This window comes from Coptis chinensis, chromosome 4 (assembly GCF_015680905.1).
Source record: "Coptis chinensis isolate HL-2020 chromosome 4, ASM1568090v1, whole genome shotgun sequence".
NCBI classification, from domain to species: Eukaryota; Viridiplantae; Streptophyta; class Magnoliopsida; order Ranunculales; family Ranunculaceae; genus Coptis; species Coptis chinensis.
In genome coordinates, this window is record NC_141459.1 from 45,507,936 (window position 1) to 45,530,367 (window position 22,432).

The window sequence follows — 22,432 nt, forward strand, 5'->3', positions numbered from 1 at the left end:
AAATAACCTTTTTTTTCCCAACTCCTTCGAGTTATATACCCCCACCAAAAAAAAAGGTCATGCCAGCCGTTAGATGGAAAATCGTCATTTTCCCATCAACAATCCATAAACCACGACGTTTTGCCTAACCATTTTGAGCGCCAACTTTCAATCTCAAAAACCCATATCAACGACTCTCAGAAAGTCCATCCAACGGCCCACCATCATATTGCGCATGCAGAACCCAACCAACGCAATGACCACCACGTACCCACCTTGAGCTCCACAACCGTCTCTTCAAACGAAAAACACTAATAACTACTACAACAGTTATTGTTCCAGCCATTCACCACTAAGCCATGTAACCGTCCCATCACCTGACTTCAGTTTCCGGATTTCTTGTCAGCACGCCCTTATCAACGGCGTACTATCGAGAGAGGGCTATGTAAGGGACATCCTACCAAGCACGTGATGTGCACCCAGTCCACACACAATGACTCTACCAACTCGACTCCAAGAGCATGAGCACTTGCTCACTCATTAAGATCAGATCAACATCAATAACTTGTCACTCGACTTCATCTCGTGACATCATCAACTACTACTCTTGTCATTGTTATCATTAGCATTAGGCCGCCACCCGCCGTAATACTCAAATTATTACAGCTGTTTACCATCATTACAGTGTCCTTATCACCATTACGCCCTATGCCAACTCAAACAACCTAACACCTAGAGCTACTACACACGTGCAGCCTGTGAGAACATATCGCTCATCTTAACAGCATATATGTCCATACCACCACAGTACATGTGTCCTGCCAGATGTACACCCTCAATGCCTATAAAAGTCACCCTCAGAACTACGTTGGCTTGATTCCAGTCTCACTCTAAGGTGCTAGATACGTAGGCTTTTTCTTACTCATAAAGAGCAACCGTACCACCTTCATCCACCACAACCATCCTTTTTATTCATCCTAAACTAGAGCTATGTCTTAAATCATTGGTGTAATGTCCTATTAATCCCGTAAGATAAAATTAGACATTTACAGCTGCCATCCGATCTTTCAATCACAACTTAACACACAGATAGCAGAAATTATGTCGTCCATCTCCCGCAACTTAATTATGGCAACTGCTAGAGAAGGCCACAAATTTAGCTAGGTTTATCACACCAACCAAATTTAATACCCTTCCTATTGGAATAATTATTTGGTGTTTGGGCCATTGGAGTAGCTCTCAAGGATAAGGTGATCCGGCTACCCTTTCTGAATCAAAACTCCTTTGCAAACTTAGTGCATTTTCTTGTTTAATCACAGTAAAACCCTTCATTGTGAAGTGCACCAAAAAGAAATATGCAAGTTAGCAAGCAGTGTAAACATTGTCACCAAGTACGGTATAAAACGTTGTATTTGAAAAAAAAAAACTTAGTTCGTGTTTTAAACAGAACGTCTTGGAAAATAAAAAATGTAAAAAAAACGTGGGGCATTAAAAACGGGTTTAAAACAGTAAAATAGGTTTAAAACGTATAATACATAAAAGAAACGGTAAAAACCGATGATAAAGAATACGATAGATAAGGAGTTTGATTTTTTATAAGAGTAGAAAAAAGAATAGGCACAGAAAATAAAAATAAAAATAATAATAATAATAATACAAATGAAAGAAAAAATTATCAATTACTCATCCAAATACTAGAAGTTTTAGATTCAATACCAAAACACAACCCTAAATAAGATACTACTAATTACCAACTATAATGGCATAATCAAGTACTACAAATAAGTGAATAACTTTACAATTTCCAAGTATTAATAGTCTAAAACAAAATATAACTGTCTCAATAAGTCAATCTAACGCCCACTCTTCAAAAAGGTAAACTCCAAAACTCCTTTTTCTTCTCGTGTTTTCTTTTAAATAAAAAAAATATAGATAAATAAATAAAGTTTTAAACGGGAGATTTTGAAAATCTTGGGTTTTAAACGTTTTTTAAATTTAAAATGCGTTTAAAACGCGATATTTTTAAAAACTCATGTTTTCTAAACTGATACAAGGCGTCTTACCAATTTAACGGGTTTTAAACGCGTTTTTTTTAATAAAACGCCGAACTTGGTGACAATGAGTGAAAATGAAGTGAAATGAAAAATGATTTAGTAAGTTGTCATTTAATGAATATCAACAACATCTATACTTTAGCAAAAAAAAAACATTGTATACTACTATACAAGTGTTTAATTATGTGATTTTGTCGACTATTGGCGTAAGTGTAGTGAACTAAAATTAAGTAAATCCATTTTGATATGATGTTTGTGATTCGATAGCTACATATTTTGTGTGATTTGTCAGTCGATAGCTACATCTTAGTTATTATAATTTAAATGTTCTTTTTATGGTCGGTATGAATGAAAACAATAATATGAGACATAGTATCCTTAGAAATGGTTGGTTTTCTTCTTGTGGTTAACCTTCAATCAATTTTCTGGCTCCGCCACTGATAATGACCAGGCTAGATAAATGACCATTGAGCGACTACTGGGTGTCTAGGGTAGGTTTGAGAAGCAGTTGTGAACTCAGAAAAAAATCCTTGGAGGGTATTTTAGCCATTCACTTCTATGTAGTATGTACTACTCAATGACTGTCGACTGAATGCACCTAACTCCACTCCACATTTTTGGATATAAACGTAGAGCTACCTTTCTTTACTAGTTTCAGTGAAGTGTTGAAAAGTAAGTGAGAGCTGAGAAATCACTTTACTTTACCTCTCTTCTCATTCTCACTCTCACTCTCTCTCTCTCTCAAGTCTCAACCAAACTAAAACAAACTTTCAATGGCAAGAGCAATGGGAATGTATTTTATGGTGTTGGGTATGCTTGTTATCTCACTAAGCTTGGGTGGAAAAATGGTTGAAGCCCAACAAGTTCACCATGTGGTTGGTGGAGACCGTGGTTGGGACCCAGCTTCTGATCTTCAATCCTGGTCGTCCAACAAAATTTTCAGGGTCGGAGACAACATATGTAAGCTCTCTATTTCTTGCTCCTTTGTGTTTTTTAATCAGAAATATAAATGAATGTATCGTTTATGTATAGCTGTGGTGGGAGTGTGGGACTAGTTGGCAGACTAATTTCCTTATCAAAATATTTGAGGAAAATATGAATAGTCTAATGGAAATAAATATCTTGTTGCTGTAGAGAGTAAAAATGTAGTGTCCAACCTTGTTTGGGCAACGCAAAAGAACTCCCTTTGGTTAAAAACATGTTAAATAAAAACGACCACCACATTATTAATCATAATGTTACTCATAAGTCATAATGATATCTTTAGATGTTATGTTCTATTTTCTGTTATATTGTTTTGCCTCCATTTTGAAATGAAACGAAACTTCTTAGAAGGTCCAGTAATCCAGGGAATAAAAATTGTTGGTTTTTTCACTTTTCATGCATGTGACTATAGGAGTGGCTCCCTTTGGAATAAAGGAAGCTTCATAGAAGGTGCAGGAGTTGGAAAATTATTGTGCTTCATATAGATCACATAGATGATAGATCTGCATCTGCATCTGCTTTTTAAAGTTTAAAGGACAGATACCCTGATAAATATCTTAGGCAGGGGACGAGGGGCGGATACAGGATCGTCACTCAAGAGGGGGGCTGCTTAGTCCTTGAGTGACTAATTTATACTATTTTTTTTTTTTTTTTTTTTTTTTTTTGGAGAGGGAATTCTATACTATTAAATAAAATAGTAGTGCTAAATTTTATAAATTAGCACTACTATTTTATTTTGTAGCACTACTATTTTATTTTGTCAAAGTTGAGGTGGGCTACACCCCCCCTGTCCCCGCATCCGCCCCTGAAGGGGACCGCTCTTTAAAACCATTTTATCAAACTCGTGATCATGTGAAGGCCAAGTAAGAGCCTCGTCGATGCACTCCCCAGACCAGTCCCTATCACCTCATAAAATAAGGCCTTGAATGTCCAAAAGTATAAGCTTTGGCATATCGACATCGAGTCATGGATTCAGCTATATTTGGTGTGGTGTGGCAGTGTGGGTGACAAAAGGATTGCTGGAACAATCCCTTTTGCTTCCGGCAATTTATTTCCACCCACATGTCACATCATGGTGTTCATGCACCACAAATATGCTAAGATGTTACCTGCTGACTCAGTACAAAATCCTGTTTTAACATTTTGTTTGAATGTTAAGTGGAGACATTTTATAAGAAGTTGATTATCAGAATTGGTAAAAGAATAAGCTGCTTTGACATTGAAATGCATGATTTTCATGGCATTGATTTGGTGTGACAGGGTTCACCTACTCGGCAGCACAAGAGAGTGTTACAGAGTTAAGTAGCAAAGAAGAGTTTGAATCCTGTGATACCAGAAATCCCATCAAGATGTACACTGATGGTGTAAGCAAGGTGCCCCTTGATGGAGAAGGCATCCGCTACTTCATCAGCAGCAAGCCTGAAAACTGCAGAAATGGCCTAAAGCTACATGTGGAAGTGCTGCCAAAACTAGAAACTCAGAGGCAACCAGTCACATCAAATGTCCGAAGTGATCTAGCCTTGGCTGCAGGACCCACTCCTTCTGGCACAATTCGTATCAGAGAAGTCTCGATTCTGTTGTCGTTTGTTCTAGCCCTTGTCGCGTGTCTTTAGTTGATTTGGTTTGAGTTTCGGATGAGAATAGCTACATTATGGGCTTATGATGTATGTTAAGTAGGATTTTCCCTTCCTCTTTTGGTTGGTGGTATGTCTATTGCTTTCTAGAAATATCGAAAAAATGTGGTTTGCGTTTCTTTCTGTTATGATTGTTGCTACAGGCGGTAATATTAGTTAGGGTTAACTAGTATTAGCCCCCACTAAATGAGTCAATTAGGATTTCTCCCTATTAGATGGGGAAATTAGGGTCTTTCCCCCCCCCCCCCAATACACACAAAAAAAACACGGTCAACCCAAGTTGACTTTTTTTGTGTGTATTGGGAGGAGAGAGACCCTAATTGGCCATCTTGGGGAGAGAATCCTAATTAGCTCATCTAGTGGGGGGATAACACTAACTAATCTTATTAGTTAATGCAGGTCATGCAACCTTAAATAAGGGAGTCTACCCTCTAACATGGAGGCAGACAAGTGAGACCACCCAAGAGCAAGTCCAATAGGGAGTAGTTATAATGGGATGCTAAAAGGTGCCACATAGGCCATTTAGCAGCCCCAGCCAATTTTGGCAGCCCAAATTCGAAAAACCAGTCCAATAGGGACTTTTAGTAGCTGTGAAGTTCGGGACAACAGACGGCATAAACTCTGTCGTCTGTACACTCCAGACGCTATAACGCACGAATCTCTTCTCAATTCACTCTTTCAATTCCTCAATCCCTCATTCCTCTTCTCTCATCACTCCCAAAAACCAAAAACAAAAATAATTCACTCATTCATTCCTCAATTCACTCTTTTTTGTGCTCAATACTTGTAAGTTTCACTCTCACCTATTGAAATTCGATTTTAGAAATGTTAATTGTGATTGAATTGAATCGAATTGAATTGAATTGTGATTGAATCGATTTTAGAATTGAATTGAATGTTGATTTTAGAATTGAATTGAATTGTAAATTGAATTGAATTGAATTGATTTTAGAATTGAATTAAAATTGAATTAAAATTGCAAATTCGATTTTAGAATTGAATTGAATTGAATTGTGATTCAATTGAATTGAAATGAATTGAATTGTGATTGAATTAGAATGTTCACTACTAAAAAAAAAGGTTTATAAGCTCGGCTAAAAGGTAAGATGTTAGAGTTTTTACCTCGGTTTTCTATGGAAAAAAACTGAGGTAACATCCACTGAGATAATAGAGTTCTATAAAACCGAGATAATAAGCTGCTAAATTATCTCAGAAGCCTGACATCTTATCTAAATATATTATCTTAGTTTTCTAAATCAAACCGATATTATATAGAATAAAACCGAGATGAATTGTTTCTTGAAACTAATTAGTATAGAAGAAAACTGGGATGTTTTTTTATTAAAACCGAGATAATATCAAAAGATAACCGTGATAAATTCTTTTGGAAAGGGAGATTCTTGGACAACCTTTTATCTCACCCTTTATTTAGCTGATATAGTTTGTCATTTTTTGCTGGTATTGCTTATGACAATTAACTAGCAAATAAAAACCTCTCCCAAACCACCACATTCTCTTTCATATTGATAAATATCAATACCAATTAACAAAAGCAACCCAACATAAGTAAATTCTTTGAAGAATCTGATTTCAGTAAGATAAGAACGAACAATGTCGAACATGAACTTAACTTTCAAAGAGTACTAGTGATGAGTCATTTATTGTATCAACTAAGTCTTATATGCGAATACGAATAAAAGTAATAACTACGTCAAGTAATAAAAGTAATCACTAGACAAAATGTGATTTCAATAACACTTAACCTAAGAAAACAAATAGAATCTCCGAATCCTTGAAAGCTAGCTATCTCCAGAATCTTCTAACTGAAAGTGATGATCCAAAACCTACAAAGCCAAAATGAACACCTTAAAGAGTTTGACTTTATCATTTTTCCATGATAGGTTTGATTGTCAGCAAAACAAATGCATACTATTTAGCAAAAAAATTCTAAAAAAACAAAGCAATGTAAGAAAATACTCACCATGCACCAAAAGTCTCGCTCCCAAATGCTTTTAACCACTTCAAGTTGTACTCAATGAGAATTGTTGAATAAAGTCAAGTAGAACAGAACGAAGATCTCTTATTTCATCTTTGGTAAATGTTGCTATCTTCCCCAACTATTGGATCTAAATTAGAGAAGGAAATAAAACGTAACTAATATATTATAAGGCATTAATATTCTAATTTAATTATATGACAAAGAAGTATGTGTTTACCTTATTTGTTAAAGATTGAGAAGGATCCCTAAGAAAGTCTCATAAACATCATAATGTAGTAGGCACATTCTACACCTCTCAGTTGTTTTGGGCACTACACAAGACAAATAATAAGATGAGTCATACTTACTTAACCTTGGAAGGAAAAAGTAATAAACATATACGAATTTGGCTTTGTTTACCTTGACCACTTGCCAATTTGGTCCTGCCATAATTCTTTTCCCTCCAGTATAAGTGAAAGCTCTAATAGCACTACAGAAAAAGAAATTAAATTGTATTAGAATAGATTATATCACACGCAAATCGAATTTGGACCAAAATCACAAGACATCAAAAGGAAAAGCAAAATAGAAGCTTGACCATCCAAACAACTCGCATGGTGCACATGTAAAACAATCATATTCTGACCAAAATAATCTAGATGAGAAATGATTAGGTATACAGATATTCATATAAGACCTTGTTGCAAACATTTTGAGATTCAAGCTCACATTGCATTCACTTCGGCGAGGGGTACACGCATTAACACAACAAATACTAGAAGAGGATGCTAGCGAGAAACATCATGTAAGATAATACGAGTTTGAATACGTTTCTAATAAAGTCGAGAGCTTAAATAGTTGGCATTTTAAAGAAAAAAGATTATGATCATACAAGAAAATACACGAAACACATAACTTACTTGTCAACAATAACTTTTATTCTGAATATTGGAGTCGGATTTCCAGAAGAATCCAACCAATAAACTTGTTGTGATGATATATCAATAACAATCGATACCCAATGCCTCTAACAATGAAATAAATAGATAATAATTAATCCTTAATGTATAGGGTATAGTCATTTAAGTAATAAATATGATTAAGAGACAAACAATACACTTACCCCAAATTGTAAGGAATCAATAGAATTTGATTTCACCTTACATAACCTAATATGTGTTGCAAATGCTGAACTTTCTCCCCATCATCATTCCCATAGTTTGTGAAGTTAGAAGGATTAGCAAATGTGTATCTTTCTTGAGAACTCATGAAACTCCCAAAAGATATCTAAAAACGAAAAATAAATAAAAAAGATTACGATAATTGCATCTACTAATCAAATACAAATGTTTAAAGCAACATGCAAGTTTAGCTCACTTCATGTATGTAGTCATGCAGCTGACACTTTTTTTTTTTCTTACTAATGCATGTTTTCATAAATAAGAATAATGGCTGAGACATATATAGTGTACTATATCAAATAGTTCATTCCCTCATCACTGTTCATTCTTTTCCAAGTCAAATGCCACACATCTCTCGCTTTCCAATCTCCTCTTCTCTTTATTCTCCAAAAACCGGTGATGGTGGGAGAAGTTTCCAATAATTTTCTCATACATGTGAATTAGGATTGGCTAGAAATGCAGAGATGGTGAAATTTGACTTGCACTTGAAGAACATATATTATGAAAACCACAATTCTTAATAGCATGGATGCTTTGGTAGGATAAGAAATAATAAGAAAAGAAAGAGTGCTTAATGAGGACTAGTAATGACATCGACCGCGGCTTGATTGAAAGAAGGCAAAGGCATCCGGAGCTCCGGATTACGCTCTTCTTCTTAAACGCATTACACTTTGGAGAAGAAGATATTGAAGAACTTACGCCCACGAATCATTCGAGCTATCGAGCTGAAAGACGATCAATTACTCCATTTGGGTCGCCCGGTTCAAACCGATACTTGCGCTTCGAGTGCAGCTCACATTCGTTCTCCTCAATATCTCCGAAGTCGAGTCCAAGATAAGAGCACCGCGACTCATCGAGCTTGTCCTTATTGATTTTAAGGATATCCATAAGCCGGTTCGATACTCGATTGGGATTACAAGGTTCAACCTCCTTGATAACATGCAAAGCATTGTTGCAGTAGCAAGTACGAAGGGAGATAACAAAATGCACCTCGAATCGGAAATGATGCATGTACAAACGTTCACATCTCTTCATAAACTCCCAATGAAGATTATTCTTCAATCCAAGCCTCCTTATTATGTGATCAAGAAATGAAAGTGGTGTAACTTGATTCATCTTCCAATGAAGAGTAGAAAGCACCAGAAGCTCCATTCTCTGAATAGTTTTGGCTTCAAACACATACTTTGTTTCTTCCACTTGCAGATCTAAGAGAAGTGGAACTTGGGTCTCTTCCACCTTAGCGACAATGAAAGGCAAGCTACAAAGAGCAAGTTGAGTCATCCATGGCTTATCTTTCTCAAAACGAAGGCTTGACATGAATCTATCAAGATAGTTAACGGCAAAACAGCAGTGAGTGCAGAGAAACCATAGTCTTGGCGTCAACTTTTAACATCCACTCAACAGCTTCTTTTTGTGAGCTAAAACAAGACTTGAGTCAATATCGAAGTTACTTGAGTTAATGAGAAGATGGGTTTCTTTTTCTTTAGAAAGAGTAATACAAGCTCTTCATCTTCCCAAAACAAGTCTTGTTCTAATAAGAAAGTAGTTGGGTTTGTTGTTTCATTAGTAACATTACTATTCTCACACTCACTCTCTTCTCCTTCTTCCAAACGTTCTTCTTCACAGTATAGTGCATCAAGAAGATATAGACGGTGCTGGTTTGATGATTGTTGTTGTTGTTGTTGTTGGTTTTGAGGTGCCATCTTCTTCTGGGAAGAAGAGGTTTAAGGCTCTATACATTATAAACCATACAAGGTTGAGCAGCTTACACACTCACACATCTTCTTCTCTCTCTCACACTCACTATCACTCTCTTTCCTCTGTGCAGCTGACACTTAGCCAATCCATGTTGCAAATATCCAACAAATCGGATTTTTCAATGGAAAAGTGGCCTAGCTCAATCTCTTCCTCGAAAAGCTCCCTTTCTATAGGGATGACAACATTATAAAATTATTCCATCGTGTTGTCAAGCATATCGCCATATTCTCTCATATTACGTTCCATCTCATCAAGTGTTTCCTCTTTTTCCTATATGAAATAATTAAAATATTGACGTAACATAGATATGGACTTATATCACTGACGCAACTAGAAGAAAAAAAAAAAAAACCATACAAAAGACAATGTGTGTGTGTACCACCAAGAAATGGGAAAATCAAATATGCAACATGAATTGGGCTGCAGGAGTAACATTGTATATGGGATTGTGATCATATGAAATAAGTTTATAAGTACCTGTGGAGTACTGATTTCAAAGTTAGGCAATGACTTCTTACTTTTAGCCAAATCACCATCTTTTATCTGCATGAGTATAGTATGTAATAAATCTAAGTCATATATTAAAAGTACGAAATGCATATAAAAAATACAATAATGTAAACTTTGACCTGTTTGCCTTTGTTATCCTTTCTAGCCTTCTCTGATCCAAGTAAATCATGTTTTTCTTCCTACATGAATAAGGAGAAAAAAAAAATAGTGTATGCATGTCAACAGCAATAATCATTACTTTTTGTCTAATAGTTTACCACATTGCCGATTATCACAAATTCTTTTGGCCACGCGCCACAAAACTATGCCATGCATCCATAACAAATCTCAAGTTACCAACTGGTTATGGGAGAGGGAGGTCAAGTTTGATTACACTGTCAATTTGTACTCGAAAATTGGCTACTCCAAGGGAATATCGTTAATCTTTTCTTGAGGTCGAGTATTCTTGAAAACTAAGCCTTTAGCAACGATGTTGCTTTTCAATGTCAAAGCCAAACTACACTTCACACCCTACAAAAAAAAAATAGTAGTAAATCAATATATCAATATATGTACACTAAAAGTACTAAGTGTTAAGAAGATATCAGTGAAAATTAAACATAAAATGTTGACCAGTTTATTTGATTTTTTATCATTTCTAGCCTTCTCGGGTGCATCAATGCTACTGTTTCTACTGCATCCTCTACAGGCTCCCACTCAAAATGATGATGGGAAGGCTCATCTGTATCCATATACGAGGGAGCTGCACTTGGTGTTCTTTCACCATGCCATGTAGTATAACTTTGGCACATACCATTGAAATACAAATGATTTTTAACATCAAGTTCCATCAATTTCTTGACATTCCCGCATAGTTTGCATGGACATCGTATAGGATTTCCCTCACCAGCATCGCCGCGTGCAAATTGTAGAAAGTTCTAAACCCCTACTCGGAATTCAGTGGATAACTTATCCTTGGACATCCAACCCTTATCCATTTTGAATGTGTCAAAGAGTAATCTGAATGTAAACAATATTGTTCAGTTAACAAAGTTATCAAAAGGCATTTTTTAATCCCTACGAATATGTCATATATGAAATCTAACAAGAACACTACAAGACCAGTGTTTATTTCTAATAAAATATTAATGCTACGTATTTTATGGCAGGGAGTTTCTCAGTACTAGCTATTTAATGCATACAGACAAATAATGAGGTGAACAAACTAGAATTCATGCGTAACCATGTTACTTCTTCATTTTATAGCTTAACTAGACGTACAAAAAATAGGTTTTCTTCCTTTTTAGGTAAAACTATATATCAACATCATTGAAAGTAAAACCTATGCTATGAGAATCAAAGTTAATTTACAGAAATAATAGATATTCATGCATATACATAGTAAAGTAACAGTACTTGAATTCAAGAGTGCAACAGTTAAAGCGAGTAACAACTAAAACTATAAATGTATGGACTATTGACCAGTAAAAAAATGGTTGTACTATCCAAAAACAAAGGTGCATAACAGAAAACATGTCTCCTCACACTCATGTACACGAAACGTAAATTGATATAGTCAATATACATATGAACAAAGGTTAACCCAAAAAGATTAAACTTAAACAAATTAAGAAGATAGAAGTGTACCAACTCTAAAAGCAGCCCAAGTTAGAGCAAAGCAATCAGGACATTCTCTTGTCCAATTCGATTCTAACAAGGACTGGGAAGTGATAAAAGATCTACAAATAAATAAATAAAATGTTTAGCCACTAATTCACTACTCAAGATATAATAATGGCAATAAACAAGCTGAAAAAAAAATGATATCATACATATCAGGACAGACTATATTACGCCATACAATAGATTTTTGCCAACAACTTAATAACTCAGTTGTTGATCTCTCTACAAGAACCTCAATATATCTTCGAAAGAAAATACTTCTCTACTATCAATCAATTAAAAAAATGCATGCAATCCAGCACCTCCCCACCTTAATCTAAGTTTTAAGAGGAGCTTCTCTTTGTAAGAGGACATCTCTTATTAATTACTAACTTTACTTGTTAGCACAAAACCTATCACTAGAGCTAAATGCTTTAACTGTTATTTGACTGAAAAACATTAGAACTAAGCTAAAGTTTCAAGCGTGATTGCTTAAATGATTAGACTATTCCAGCTATTGTTACTGAAGTTTTCAACAAATTGGGTATTCAAATGGTGGACTTCGAATTGATGAGTAGACAAAAGGATTTGGTGTCCAAGTAGAGATGGAAACATCTACATTTGATAACATTCTACAAAGGGAGTAGCAAGGCTTGTGGTTTAAACTTTAAAGTGGTTTGGGCATCTAGAGGATAGTAGACTCAGCAACTTGCAAGTAAGTGAGGTAGTTTTGTGGTATTATAGAGACAAACCTGCTATCAACAAAGCAAATGAACAAAACAATACATGACTTTGGTGTGCTAAATATAATTAATGTACATGAACTAAAATAAACACTTTCATTCACCACTACAAGGAATATTCCTGGTACCTAGATGTCACTTTCGGAGGATCACACCTAGATCAAGGAAAAAATTTATTCCCTCTGCACACAGCTAGACACAATCAGTTTTGCCCATCAAGTAAGAACCAGATGAATATCTACTATACATTCCTCAATCACATAATGGCATTAGCAAGATCCCAATGAAGTTACACTGGTTGTAAGTTTCATCTTTCCACATAGCCCTTGCTAAAGAAAGCAACACAGATTATGGAATTATCCATCTAGGTCTAGTAGGTAAGAGTCCAAAATCTGACATGCAACCTCATTGTTTTAATTTTCTTTTTCTAAAACTAGCAAGAAAAAAAAAATACGTTACATGAGCTACTTAAAAAAGACCAACCAAATAATACATATTTAAGATAGCTAACATCACTCAGTTTAATACTAAACTCAAGGTCAGCATAATTTTTCCGAAAAAAAATAATAATAAAAGCCCATTTTCAAGTTCATACCACTAGAAGGCAAAAATAGTACAAGTGAGCATCAATATAGAAATAACAATAATATTTTAAGTTACATGCACTCGAAACAATGAAATATTACAAGTAAAATGCACTGGGTGCAAGTTTCAATGACACTAAACCTCCCCACATAGGCCATAACCCCATACTACATACTAGGCTATATCAGTTATTGTCAATCCCAAGGGTGAACTGAATGGATCTTCTATAACTGATCATGTTAGGAAGGATTAGGCTAAGGTCCAACAAAAACCATTTCTAGTATGTCTTCCATCAAAATGCAAGCAAATCATCATCATTTCATATAATAGTCACACCAATATCAGTTGTTAAGCTCTTGCTAAAACTTTATGTGATTAAGATAAATGATTATTATGATTTTAGTGCGAGGATTATAGATTCTCATTCACTTATAGAAATTCTCACATGCGAGTAACAAGAGTGAACCTATTTACAATTGAGAAAGCATATCAAATGGTTCTACTACCCAAATACAAAATTTCATGACGAAAACATTGCCTTCTCAATGTACGTAAAACCAAGTTGATATAGTCATACATACAAGAAAAAAAACTCGCTACAAGAAGGCCTTATCTAAAAAAAAGGTAAGAGCAGTACCTGCTCAAAAGAAAATCAAGTTGAGGCAGGACGACTATAACCTCCTCAAATCCAATTTGTTCTAACAAGGAATGAATAGCTGATGCAAAAACTGCAAATCAATTTATAAAGGTTAGGCACTAACTTATTTATACATGAATAACTTAGATTCAATATTCTAAGTTTGATTAATCATTTTTAAAAAATCTGATTAGTTTTGAACACTATATAATCGCCTAGCTTAATCCTAGACCACCAACCAACGCATATATATTCTTATAATGTCACATTAAAGGTTTGCCGCAGTCTTTGATTGTAAAACTCTCTCTAGGCTTTAATTGTTAAAACTATATAGCAATTACAATGTTATTTATACAGTGCAGAAGTTTTCACAAAATAGTCGTATTTAGATGATGTCCTTCATATATGTAATGAAAAAGAAGACAAAATGCCTAGGCTAACAAAGTTGAAACATCTAAATAAAATCTCTAAATTCTCAATGACAATAAGAATAAAGTACCACATTGAAGCACTATAGAGCAATTGAAACATAAGAATGGAAACCAACAAACTGAAACAATTTAACCATAAGAATCAAAATATGATCTTGAAACTTCATTTCAACAAAAAGAAAAAGAAAAGTTCAATCTTGATTTGAGTCAATCAATTTATAGTTAAATTCCACATAAATTAATAACTTTAGTTTAATTTTTGAAATTTGTTGTTGATGGAAAATTTAATTTTACCAAATTGGAATTCTACGAAGCATTTCGACAAACATATAACTTGCATCAGTATTTCTAACAAACCGATTTTTGTTCTTTTTGCTGATGAAAACCATCGATTTCTGAAATGAAAAACGACTAAAAAGGGTATCAAACTTTACACGTTTTGATAATATGGGGACCAAACTTTTTTTTCTGACAGTTTGGTCCATTTTTGCAATGTTGGAACTTCTGTCAAATTTCTTACACACCGTTTCTCGTGTGTGAGAAAAAAAAATGAAAATTAATACAAATTAGAAACGGTGTGTGAGAATTTTCATTTTTTTTGTATTAATTTTCATTTTTTTTTTGTATTAATTTTCATTTTTTTTCTCACACACGAGAAATGGTGTTTGAGAAATTTAACGGAAGTTCCAACATTACAAAAATCAAACAGTTTGGTCCTCAAACTGTTAGGAAAAAAAGTTTGGTCCCTATATTGTCAAAACGTGTAAAGTTTGATACCATTTTTAGTCGTTTTTCGATTTCTGAAGAAGTGAAGGTTGCTCTAACACATATATTCACCAAAATTAAGAAGAAAACCATCGGTTTAAAAAAAAAACCCCTAATACAAGTAAAGGAAAAAATTAGATTTTCGTACCTGAAAACCCAGAAAAGTTGTTGAACTACTGTGGAGTTGAAATGGGGAATGGAAACCATTCACTACACCATAACAGGCTATTTGCAACGGCAAAAAAGCGTTGCTAATAATTTTTGCAACGCTTTTTAAGCGTTGCAAATATGGCGTCGGTAAAGTGTTGGAAATAAAAAGCGTTGCAAATAGAAATTTCCAACGCTTAAAAAGTGTTGCAAACAGAAATTCAAAGCGTTGCAAACAGAAATTTCCAACGCTTAAAAAGCGTTGCAAACAGAAATTCAAAGCGTTGCAAACAGAAATTTCACAAACGCTTTTTAAGCGTTGGTAATTTGTTAAAATTTTTACCAACGGTTTGTAACCGTTACAAAGTTGTTAGTTAATTTTAAAAAAATAATTTAAAATTCATTTTAACGGTTATAAACCGTTCTTGATGGGTTTGCTAATAAAAAATAATAATTTCTCATATTTTGTAGCGAGACCAGCTAAACCTACAATAACCAATGAATACAAGAATGGTTTAGACAAATATATATATAGCTACAAACTCACTCCAAACTAAAGCAAACAAAATTAAGGACAAAAAGCAAACTTCCCACGAAACAAACCACCCTTCTGTAACATTTAATACAAAATTTTCTCTACTAGTAGTTTTAGCATTTTCCAAAGTCTAAACTAATAAACAAACAATTTTTCATATGCATAGCTCGATCAACTAATTGCGTCAGGGTTTCCCAGGATAATAGCCATTTACTAAGAAAGGACTATTTATGTTCAAACAACAGATACAAAGGATTCTATTTCTGTTTAAAAGCAAAATACAAAGGCTCCTAATTTCCCTCAAAGTGAAAGACCCCACTCCTCAATTCTACAAAATAAGTACCAGTAGCATCAATATCAACCTTTGAAGAACAGTTATTGGTAAGTCTACAACAAACCAAAAGAAAACTTGGACAAAGCCAATATTTTTAAAGCCCAAATTGAAAAATCGACAGGGCTGAATTAGGCTCATTGATACCACCCTAAAAGCCCTAATGCACAAAATTTATAAACATCCCACACTACTATTGAAAATATTCAAAGCCAATAAATAAAGTGATGAACTAATTACCTCAATAGGCCGATACAAACAAAATAAATTTAGCCTTTAAATGAAATGAGTGACACCACGACCCATTTTCGAATCTCTTGTTAACCAAAATGCCAAAAGAGGAACAACACCAAGTTTAAACAAATAAAAATGTGAGGCACACCATGATTAATCACCAGCCACACCATCTCAAAGGTGCTATTTAGAAAGGAATTGCTTAAGAACAACAAAAAAGTTTTTTTTTTTTTGGTGAAACATTGAATGAATAACACCATCCTGGCAAGTGCTAGGAAGAATTGAAAGGAGAATTGGAGGTAAGAAGGGAGAAATCAAATGGCGGAAGGTATGGTGCCCAGTAGACCAGTAGGTGTAGCTTAAAGAAGTTGCCTTCTCTTAAAAAAAATTTTGAGAAATTAAACCCTAGCAAAATTTCGTTTGATTTCTCCAAATTTTTATTTTCCCACTCTAAAAACATGAGCGGGATTTCAATAAATGAGAGAACAACGGCCCATGTGCTACAATACGATAGCTGTGAACACTCATTTTAAAATGACAGCTATTAACCGTCGCTTATGCCCGGTTGTAGCTGTTGTTTCTTGACCAATTTGGTGTAGTGTAGGGAACCAATCACCCTAAGATGGTGTAGTAGTAGCCTAGTAGGCAACAAATAAAATAAGATGACACACATGCTAAATATCACACTAGAGCAAGCTAGACATTCCTACCAAAGCAAGCAAGCAAATCAATCAAACCAAACAAAAAGCACGCAATGCATATTGATATCTCATATATAAAATGACATGCTGATTTTTAATCTGGTACATGTTGCAAATGGGTGATAATCATAGATGATGAATTACAATACTCACAAGATCTTAAAACAAATTAATCATTTAACAAAAAAAATAAGAAAAAACAGCATTGTTAAACCGATACGCTACTAGACTAATTAATGCAAAAGAAAAAATTTTGTTTTACCTTTTCGAGCGTCTAACCAAGACTAGCACCGGCAACAAAAAACCCCACCTCGAGATCTTGTCGAACTAATGTCATTTATAAAGCCGCCTTGATTACAATAAATTATGACATCAGGAAGAAACAAATTAAAAGAACGAAAAAAAAAGAAACAAAATTTCCCTTAGCTGTTTAAAGATTATCTAGAACACATGCTGACATTTCTTTCTTACTTTTTCCTTATCCATAACATCCAAATTGTATTTAACAATTGTTATTTAGTGCATGGGTGATTCAAATTCCAACCACACAAACAAAATTACAAACGAAAACAGAAACACTTGAACACAAAAACAAGCAAAAAACAATCAAACACACTCTATCTAGAAAATTACAAATAATCAATTTTACAAGTACATATATACATGTTAAATTAGCTAGTGTAGTCTTTAGCCTTCACAATGTACCTAATTTAAGAAAATAAAAGCCAAAAGATGCATGCACATCCACAAATCTCAGATGCAAATGATTCCCAAGTGAGACTTTACATAAACAATCCTAGCACATTTAATGCCGATTTTGTTGCAACCATGATTAAGAAGGGAGACATCAGACCATTAACTGGTTCCAATGGAGAGATTAGGAGGAATTGCAGGAGAACTAACTGAATATTTAGTTTCCTATTATAGCAAATATGGTCATATACTTGTATGTGTGTTCTTTTCCAATCTTGAAAAGGGGACTCATCTTGCTGTCTCCTGTTATATAGAAGTATGTCGACCTGTTTTTGGTTTTTACGCACTAGCTATACACACTACACCATAATTACATGCTTATAGTAAATAATGCAGACTTGAAAAAAAAAATAGCTAAAACTATTTTCTTTAAAGAGAGAAAACTCCACACACTTTCTAGTTTCTACTATATTATGGTTTAAATCAAAACAAGCTTAGTCACATGTTTGAATGGACTAGACGCGAGCAATAAGCATGTACTAAGTAAATGCAGCATTACTGTGTGTTTGTTGTAAGATGCTATGTGAGCCCCAAATCCAACATTTAAGGACCCCAGACACAAATACACGTTTTAATCTTTGGAACTACCATACCCCAAGAAAATTAATGGAATGTTTTTGCAATTTCTCAAGTACCAACTCTAAGATTTTCATTCCAAACATGTTTGTGACACCAATACAGTTCTTTAACTTCCTTACATAGAGGTAAAGCATCATGATAGTAATCATCCTTGAACACATGAGTTTGACTATTTACCAACATGCATTATCAAACATAGAATAATTGCCCGTAAAACGATGCAATAAGTCCCATATATAAACATTTATCCAAACATTCTAAGTACATCTCCAAATTCAACTCAAGTTCATCAAAATTCTAAAATCCAAAATTTAAAAGCAACTTGCTTTCAACATTTAAACTCAAGTAAAAATTGCATCACCTTATTCTATGAAATTCTACACATGAGACAAACATATAGCAAAGAAATGTAAAATTCGAGATTCAAATACCCGGAACCGATAAAGTAGTAGAAATTTAAATTTGGAAAGCTCTCCAATCGACTGCCATTACAACACCAAAACAATGAGGAATCTCCACTTCAAATTAAATGAATTTTTAGAAGGAAAAAAGACAATGAACCTGTTTTTTTTTAAAGCGAATTCAGTCAACATGCTAAAAAATAGTTGTTTCAATTTCTGAATAGCCATTAAATGAACATATAACCGAGCAACGACATCATTTCACTTGGATAGGAAAAGGAAAGAAGTCTAAATGGGCCGAGCTGCTTTTTTCAGAGACTGTACAAGATACAAATTAGGGAACAAGATCGCTGCCAGTTTTTCACTCCATGCAACATAAAAGGTTGACCAAAAGATCCACTATGCAGCTGCTCCGGGATCATTGATGACACCCAAGAAATCATCCTTTATGGTACCAATGCAGAACTGCAAGGGCATAACAAAATGTCAGATGATAATCAAAAGGATTCAATTATAAAAATTGTAAATATATGATATATAGAACAAACCAAAGGAGAAAGTAACTCCTCGAGGGAGCACTTTCGCCAACAACCATGTTCATGACCACAGATCTTTGAAGGTAACGAGAAGATCAATGTTTGGTTGGATGGAGTCTAAACGTTACCAACACTTAAGCTCCATCCTACCGCAATAATTGCCTCCCTCGAGTAATTAAATATCGATATATAGTTGGCCTATCGAGCTTAAAGGAAAACCTCCACGGTTTGCAATTTGCACGGTTAGATCAAAGGAATTCATATCATGGAACGTAGGTTTGCATAATGTTTTAAACTAGTAATAACCCGTGGGTTCGCCACTCTCACTTTTATGTGATTATATTGAGACGAATATACCTATGGGTAAGGGATATCTAAACGTGTGTTCTTTATTTACTTATCACAAAAGTTCACCTGAAACTTGAACATACGGTGACCGTATAATATAAAGAGCATATTGGGTGTGCGCATTACAAGGAACTCACTAAGCCGGATAAGTGCCTGCGGCGTGCAAGATTATTCCACCATAAGATTAAAAGGAACTCACTAAGCCGAATCAATTCAAGGCACATAGAATATGTATTAAGGAACTCAACCCACAATCAACATAATTATTATATTATGATTTATGAAACTAATTTTCAACTGTAATCTAGCCGACTTAATTACAAATGGATGGATATCTTAGTTTCACTTCTAAATACGTTGATTTCCATTGTGTACACCAAAGTTTGAACTCTGCAAATATTAGAATCATGCATGTCCATTGCGGGTAGCCAAGTCCGATCGGTATCTATTTTTTTATAAGGTTACACCATTAGTGAAAAATGACTAACAACAAGATCAAAGACAATCAAGACAATTCCCAAGCAACACAATGCAATACATTAAACAAAAACAATACTATATGAAAATATTGAAGAAGGATATGAAAAGTTGGAGAAGTCATCCAACTCTTATGTCACAAAAAGATCTTTGAGTGAAAGTTTAATGGTGAGAAGTCCTTTCTACACAATCAAGAAAATTCCCATCTCGGCCTAATGTGCTTTAAATAGTCTTATAGTCCTTACAGCTGAAAACAGTTTCCAGACTTCTAGTTCCATAACTAGCCTCTTAATGTCTTCGAGACATACTACTACTACGCAAAACAAGTAAACACAGCTACAGATCTACATAGATTCAAGCAAAAATAATCATGAAATCATAATGTATATGGATAACAACCTTCACTTAATTTATTTTATTGGAACTTTTTTATTGTATCACCAATCCAATACCTAAATGACATGAATAATAGACATAATGAACGTCTAAATAACTAATCTAGTTTCTAAATGGCATGTCAAAAAACAAGTTATAATGATCTAGAGTATTTTCAATAAATTTCTATCATAGGGATCATGTAGAGGCGAGTACGAAAGCAATCAAAAATGTAGAGCAGAGGCCATAGGTTCAACATGCATTGTATAACTCTAAGTAGGTTTGGACTCATCAGTTGTAATTTCATGCTAAAAGAAAAAGTGTTTGAAGGCATACAATTTCTGTGGCATCGACTCGAGTTCCAATTATCTTCAAACGCACCTCGCTCTCTTTACGTATCTTAACCTGCAATCAGCCCAAAAGATAAACTCCGGTGTACGGTGTACACTACAACGTATTAAACCGTGTAATGATATCAAAAGTAAGACTTACCGATCCATCCGATGTTGTGTAATTAGGAATATCACCGTGGAACTCCATATCGTCGTATCAACTAAAAATGAAAACGCATAAAATGGAAACAAAATAAGTATTACACCCCACATATATGGTACACATCATCATGCATACAATCTTTGGTATTTATGTGTATCCCAGTCCTTATATTAAATAGATTCAAGTTTTCATACGTTGCGGGGTAGCCAAGGATGCAAGAAAGACTATCTATGCTTGTAGTTGTTTGGAGACTTCAAAAATAATGTTGATAGTCAAGGTGAGTAGCGATGATGATTGGAGAGCGAGAATATCCTCGATAGATAGTCTAACTGTTTCTTCTTCTTTTTGGTTGCGGACATAACTCATTCTAAACTGCTAAGCTCATCCGTTCTGGGAAACTAGCAAGCTAGACATCTACCTCCAATCTTGGTTGTCATCTAATACCAAACTTTATAAAATTATACTTCATGATATTATCTTTCCTTAACATCTTGGACATTTTAACTATAAACATGTTAAACTATTAAAAATGATGATCTTTGTTAAATCACTCACGTGATTAGATACAAATATCTGGGTATCGCCCAACTTCAAATTCGAAAAAACCCATCTGCAAGTATTCAAGATATACACAAATTATCGTGATACACAAAAAACATACAAACTGAATTTTGACTGAAAATAACGAAAAGAATGTACCTTATTAACCATGGTAACCACAGCTTCCAAAATCTCTCCTTTAAAAGGTCGAAAAACCACACATTGGTACTTGACGGGAACGTGATGAACCCCGCTCCATCACGAATTAGCCCTTTCCGATGCTATCCACACCGATGTCGCTACCACAAATCCATGCCGACCACTTTAAACACATACGGAAAAAAAAAATATTCTTTTCCAATAACTACTACGCATCAATTAGTGCTTAGTGTAGTAATTATAATAATAATACCTGCAAGTGCCTTCCACATCTTTCATAAGCTTAGCAACAAGCTTTTCGGCAAAAATTAGGGGCGAAATGGCGAGGATGCAATTGCATATTTCGTTCCAACACTATGTGGAAGAACATCTTTAGAGAATCACCCTTTTCCCACCCCTTTACACTTTGCACAATCGCCCACTTCCTATTATTATTATCTCTCATCGCCACTAACCCTAACCTAACCCAAATGGGTGTGAGAGAAAAGAGAGGTTTTCTATTTTGACATACCACCCGGGCGATTTCTTTTTGTTCCCTATTTTTGAAATTTCGAAGTTGTTTTGGTTTTTTGGATTTGTAACACTTCTCCAACGCTTTTTAAGCGTTAGCAATTAATTCCGGAAATTCACTCAAATAAACCAACGCTTTACAACATTGCCAACATTTATTTAGCGTTGGCAATTTACTAACGGTAAATAAGCGTTGCAAAGCAAAAAAGGTGCGTGTTGCAAATATCCTATTATGGTGTAGTGATTTCTGAGTTGGTGCGAGGTGAAGAGGGGGCAATATAGACGAAGAGAGAGTGGAGAGGCTAGATAGTTGGGAGCACAACGGCGGTTGCCATCATGAGTTCGTGCTAGTCATGAGAGAGTACTGTAGAGTGGGACTTTTTATCCATCGTGTCCCTATTTTTTTGTGATTTCTGTTTTCTTTGCCAAAT

General features: G+C 34.7%; 1 protein-coding gene and 2 pseudogenes across 1 annotated transcript; 1 reads left to right on the forward strand and 2 right to left on the reverse strand.

Annotated features, from left to right (window-relative positions):
- Window positions 1-2,399: 2,399 nt before the first annotated feature.
- Window positions 2,400-4,774, forward strand: LOC147503678 (mavicyanin-like). Its single transcript, XM_086556916.1, has 2 exons — window positions 2,400-2,993; window positions 4,278-4,774. Exons 1-2 carry the CDS (start codon window positions 2,807-2,809, stop codon window positions 4,628-4,630), a joined length of 540 nt encoding a protein of 179 aa, XP_086413042.1. The 5' UTR covers window positions 2,400-2,806; the 3' UTR covers window positions 4,631-4,774.
- Window positions 4,775-8,381: 3,607 nt separating this feature from the next.
- Window positions 8,382-9,609, reverse strand: LOC147503679 (cyclin-D3-1 pseudogene; annotated as a pseudogene).
- Window positions 9,610-18,952: 9,343 nt separating this feature from the next.
- Window positions 18,953-21,882, reverse strand: LOC147503680 (DNA-directed RNA polymerase II subunit RPB7-like; annotated as a pseudogene).
- Between the last annotated feature and the right edge of the window lie 550 nt (window positions 21,883-22,432).

Excerpts from the sequence above, each read along its gene's own strand:
- LOC147503678 (XM_086556916.1), top strand. The coding sequence starts at position 2,807 with ATGGCAAGAGCAATGGGAATGTATTTTATGGTGTTGGGTATGCTTGTT. Across the intron at positions 2,994-4,277 it reads CAGGGTCGGAGACAACATAT|GGTTCACCTACTCGGCAGCA; the intron begins GTAAGCTCTCTA and ends TTGGTGTGACAG.